This window comes from Chrysochloris asiatica, unplaced genomic scaffold (assembly GCF_000296735.1).
Source record: "Chrysochloris asiatica unplaced genomic scaffold, ChrAsi1.0 scaffold00003, whole genome shotgun sequence".
Classification (NCBI taxonomy): Eukaryota; Metazoa; Chordata; class Mammalia; order Afrosoricida; family Chrysochloridae; genus Chrysochloris; species Chrysochloris asiatica.
The window spans coordinates 48,684,343-48,689,473 of record NW_006408521.1 but is presented as its reverse complement, the minus strand read 5'-3'; the positions used below and the strand labels follow the sequence as shown (position 1 = coordinate 48,689,473).

At 46.1% G+C, this 5,131-nt stretch overlaps 1 protein-coding gene across 1 annotated transcript in view; it reads left to right on the top strand.

Moving 5' to 3' along the window:
- Positions 1–4,167, top strand: part of CACUL1 (CDK2-associated, cullin domain 1) — a 69,995-nt gene extending 65,828 nt beyond the window's left edge. Inside the window, exons 8-9 of the mRNA XM_006831398.1 lie at positions 3,522–3,565; positions 4,127–4,167. Coding sequence (XP_006831461.1) covers positions 3,522–3,565; positions 4,127–4,167 — 85 coding nt within the window. The remainder of the gene's footprint in view (positions 1–3,521; positions 3,566–4,126) is intronic.
- The last annotated feature ends 964 nt before the right edge of the window (positions 4,168–5,131 follow it).

The window sequence follows — 5,131 nt, the reverse complement described above, 5'->3', positions numbered from 1 at the left end:
ATATAAAGGTAAGTTTACTACCAAGGAAATTACTTACAGTTATAGAGTCCCAGGTCCCCAGCAGAAGAAAGAGAATCTTTCCCAAGCGTCCGTTATATTGGGAGCTGGCCATACCCCCAAGGAAACAATCCTTTCAGTTGATTGGCTGCTCATAACCAATCATCATAGAGTTAACTATGCCTTTATTAGGGTTCACCACCATGGGAATAAGCACATCTCAACTGAAACCTCTGGCCTCGTCAGATTGATGTAGAATCCTAAGTAGTACAAATCAACCAAATCATTGTTGGGCATTGCAGTATCTGACTGGTTACTGGGCGTGTTGACCTGTACTTTCTGATTTGACTCCCTGACAGAACAGAAGAAAGTTGTAGGAAGGAAGACACAGAGTATGCACATGGCTGAGGTCCAGTGGGCATTCTCGTCCAAGGTTCCAGGCCAAACTAAACCTCCAGAAAGCCAGTCTTAAGTTATAGCTAGGTTGTCCCTTAAATAATTTTAAATGTATGGCAAAGGTTCTGTGTGTTTTATGTGTTTGTCTAGCTCACCAGAATTTTGAAGCCTTTCATAAAAGTTTCCATTCATGTTTTATTTGAATGTTTGTTTCTCATTTGAGAAATGAGCTTACTCTAATACCTTTCAAAGCTTTCTCCTGAAATCTCTGATCCCTGGGACCACAGTGGAGGCGTAAAGCTCTGGTGAATTTCTATAGCTCCTCTAGCTTGCCTTCCATAACAGCGTGTGCGGACTGTTCCAACACATCCAGAGACCCTGCCCTGATCCCCCTTTAGAGCAAGGCACTTGGTAACAGTGTGCTGGGTGAAGTAAGCACTGGCTCTCATTGCCTTTGCACGTGAAGGGCCAAACCTGGCGCACTGTCCGCTGAAGGTCAAATCAGTCTGATTCACGGGTTGCCTGGGATTTTGGTGTCAGTCAGAATTTTTGTTTCTCTCCAGGGGATCTGTCTCATTTAACTATCAATGGTGGTTTAAGCGTTAGGCAGTTTTCCAAGCGATAATAAGATGAAAATGTTTTGTGTGAAAACTTAATTGGATTAGCTTTATAATGAAGTAATTTATTATATGTTTACTATGAGGATTGGAACCCTGGTGTGGCATTGCAGGATAATGCACTGGACCACAAGGCCAGTTTGAACCACAAGGCCAGTGGTTCAAACCCACCAGCCCTTTCTCAGAAACCCTATACAGGGTTGCTGTGAGTCATACCGACTGAACAGCACTAACTAACAGCAATGTGAGCATTAAACTTTGCCTCATAAATTACCTTGACGGCCCCTACCTGAGCTGACTGTCTCCAGTTCCTCACTTCGGTCAGAAGGACTTGCACAAACAGCTGATTGAAAACCTGCCTGTGCTTCCAGCTACAGGACGCCTTCTGTAATCTTGTTTGGATGGGAGAGTTTGGGAAACTGTGGTGTCCACTGCTGTAAAAATCACGCTGAGAATACGGGACATCATGAGTTCTGTCATGAGTTAATTGGACACGAGAAGTCACTTTATTGTTTATGCCTAGCCAACCACATGATTCCTGCTCAGCTTCGCCAATGACTTGTTCATGGAAGGTTGTGTTCCATGTACACAGTGGAGGCTCTGTGATCAGGAAGGACTGTGGGTGGTACAGAGTAAGTCTCGCAAGTGTTTTCGAGCAATAGGTGAGTACTGCAGTAGTGGGCAGACTCTCATTTGCTCGGGAGTATCTGTGAGGCTCGTGGAAATAGAGTGAACTTCAGAGTTCAAATTAACAGCGCCCCTCCAAAGGGTATACCAGCCAGCTGGTCTTTCTAAAATTATTACCTAGAGTTGAGCAGCATAGCCCCTTGTGGAGTAGTGCTGATCTGGCCTGAGGGGACACACACTAGAATTTGGGGCCTTTTCATTTAGGGCAGGGCCTGGTTTTCAGGGCAGCTGCCATGACATGAGCTAATATCTCGGGCAGCTTGTCCATACATCATATTTATTTTCTCTCTTATTGCTTTCTGGTTTTGCACTTTACTTTCTCCAGGTGTTTTGCATGTTCAGTTTTTATTTAACCTTGGGGGTTCTCTGTGGAAGTGGAGGTTCTAGATATAAAATCCGACATCTTCCTTTTGGTCAGGATTAACATTTCTTTCTGGATGTTTGGTGAATGGTATTGTGACTGTATTTGTCTAAATAACAATGGAAGACGTGCAGCCAGCTTTGACTGGGGTGGTGGTAGCAATGTTGTTCTGGTGTGCCATCCGTTGTTTCATAGAGACCGTGTCTAGGCTTCCTGAGAGTGGCTAGTGGGTATGAGCCTCTGGCCTTGTAGTTGCCTGTCCAGTGCTTATCCTACAGTGCTTCAGCAAGGCTCACTAGTGGTAACAATAGAGGAGTTTAGCAAATGGCATGGGGGCCCATCTTTTGAGGCCACCAGCATCTCGTTCATACTGAAGGGGCAGAAGAGTGTGTGCGCTTCCTGCCTGGAACCGAACCCATCAGAGGACTGTTGGCATGTCTTCTTTCTGCCTGTCATTGAGGCTCCTTACACTGCTCAGGAAAGAAGGTGGGGAATTAGCTATCTGAAAGATTATTCAAAAGCAAGAAATAATTTACTTGGCCTGAAATTTTAATCACCTGTAGAGTATGAATGGACTCCTGGTGTGGCGCAGTAGGATAAGCACTGGGCTGCGAACTGCAACGTCGGTAGTTCAAAGCCACCAGTTGTTCCTTGGAAACCCTATACAGGGTCACTGTGAGTTGAAACTGACTCGATGGTACTTACAAACAACAGAGTATGGATTATTCACTAATTTGTTAGTTTGACATATTTATTTTGAATTTGCTATGTGCTAACCACCATTCTGGAGCCCTGGTGTAGTGTAATAGGATAAGCACTTGTCCTCAAGTTGGTTTGAACCACAGGGTCAGCAGTTCATACTCACCAGCTGCTCCTCAGGATTGCAATGTGTCTGAACAGCATAGCAACAAGCAGTGTTCTGGTGTGGCACTGTAGGGAACTACAAGGTCAGCAGTTCAAACTCACCAGCCGCTCCTTTGGAACCACATACAGGGTTGCTGTGAGTCGGAACTGACTCAGCGGCACTTAACAAACACTATTGTAGACACTGGAGTGGACAGAGAGGGCAGCGTTCCTGCTGTCGGCGCGCTTCTCTGCTCTAATGTTGGATGATAACTACCTGCTGTAAGTAAGAGTGAGTGAGTGCCAGGGAGAAAATGAGACGGGATGAGATTGAGACTCAGTGACCAGGGCATGTGTGAGGGGCTGGACACAGCCCACATAGTGGTGTGGTCACATGGGAGGAGGAGCCATGCAGGCAGAGAAAACAGTAAGCCCAACAGGCAGCTGTATCCACGGGACCCAGAGGTGGAGCCTTGTCAGCTGGGAAAATGAGCGGAGTTTCACGACAGTGGAGTAGAAGTGAAGTAGCTATACTTCCATCTCCAGTGATAACCAATTCATTTCTCCTGTTTTGGTGTGTGAAGAATTCTGTTGACACTGTCTTGTTTTCCTGTCTCCAGAGGCGACCAGTCCCGGAAGAGAGCTGGGGATGAGTTGACTTATAGTAAGTACTGCTGCTCCTTCCCCGCTCCCCAGGGTCTGTGGTCTCAGGGAACCTTTGGCAGTAGAGGTCTTGATGGTGTTCCCATACGACCCTGTGGATGATCAGGGTCAGACTGAGTACCTTCCATCTGTGGCCCCTCTGGCAGTTGTCCAGAGGCTGCCTGAGCTTAGAGTCTTTTGTATCAACTTGTTCAGCACAATTAAGTCAATGCTGACTCTTAGCAACCCCGTGTGGCAGAGTAGAACTGTCCCGTAGTGTTTTCTAGGCTGCATGTTTATGGGAACAGATTGTCTGGTCTTTGTACCACTGCATACGTTCCATCCACCAGTCTTTTTGTCATCAGCTCAGCACTTACCAGGAGTCCTTATTAGACTCTACCAGAATAGCGAAATGATCAAGTCAGTGTGTGGTCCTGATGAGCCAGCCCCCGTGTCTTTGCTATAGAGGTCCCATAGTGTTGAGGTTTCTTAAAGTCCCCTGTGGGGGGTTGGGAGAAGGCTCCTGGATTGAATAAGCAGATGGCTCCCATTATCCCTCCTGTCTGTTGTTCACACTTCTCAGACAGCTCATCCGCATGCGCAAGTTCCAGAGGCTACAGATAGTGAGTGTGCTGAAGGCCCTGAGTCCCTGAGAAGAGGACCCGCTGGGACTGCACAGATGACTCCCAGCATAGCCGGCATCCTGTGTGCTCGAGAACTGCCACAAAGCTGTCCTTGGACGAAGATGTTGGACTTCTGACTAGAGTTTGTAATTTTAAAAAACAAAACAAAAAAACTAACAAAAAGAAAAGAAAACAAAACAAAAAAACAGTTGCTGCTAGACTTTGGGATGATTTGGAAATGGGACTGTCTTTTAATGATTTTGTCTACAGATTCTGTGAGGAACACGCATCTTGAAAAGTGACCTTTGCTAAGTGAAAACCGGCAGCCAAAACAGTAGCTTCCTCCAAAAACATCAGAGCAGAAGAATTGCTTGTTTTCAAAGCGCTCATTTTGTTCCCGTGTGGATTTGGCTCTTTGGGGTATTGGTGTCACAAGTCAAGGTGTCTTTTGCTTTGAAAACAAGCAGATCATTACAATACAGTATTTTTTGCCCATAACCCAAAACAGCCCATTTGAAAAGAGTTGGTCTTTGTTTAGCATTAGAAGATCCTGTTAAAGAAAAATGTTAACTCTGCTTTTGTGACTTTCTTCCCCCAACCAGTTTTCCTTTCTCTATTCTGTGCCTTGAGCTGTGTGCACTTTGCAACTGTGTGGTCATGTCCGAGTCACCACTGTTCCCTGGAGGCTGTGGTACCACACAGTGACACCACCAAGATGTCAGGATGTGAGGGCAATGGGCCGATCTCTCCCTGCTTCTCCACGAGCGCATTTGTGTTCATGTTGGGGACCAACTCTGGGGACCATTTCCAGTCCCTCCCTCTGTGTACGAATTCATCAGCTGTTGTCACATTTTCAGTGTGCTAGTTTGGAGGTGGGATGCTCCCTTCTGATGAGTGGAGCACGGCTTCTTGAAGTGCTCTGGGAAGCTCATGTGGTGATTAAAGTTAAATATCATCAGTGTACC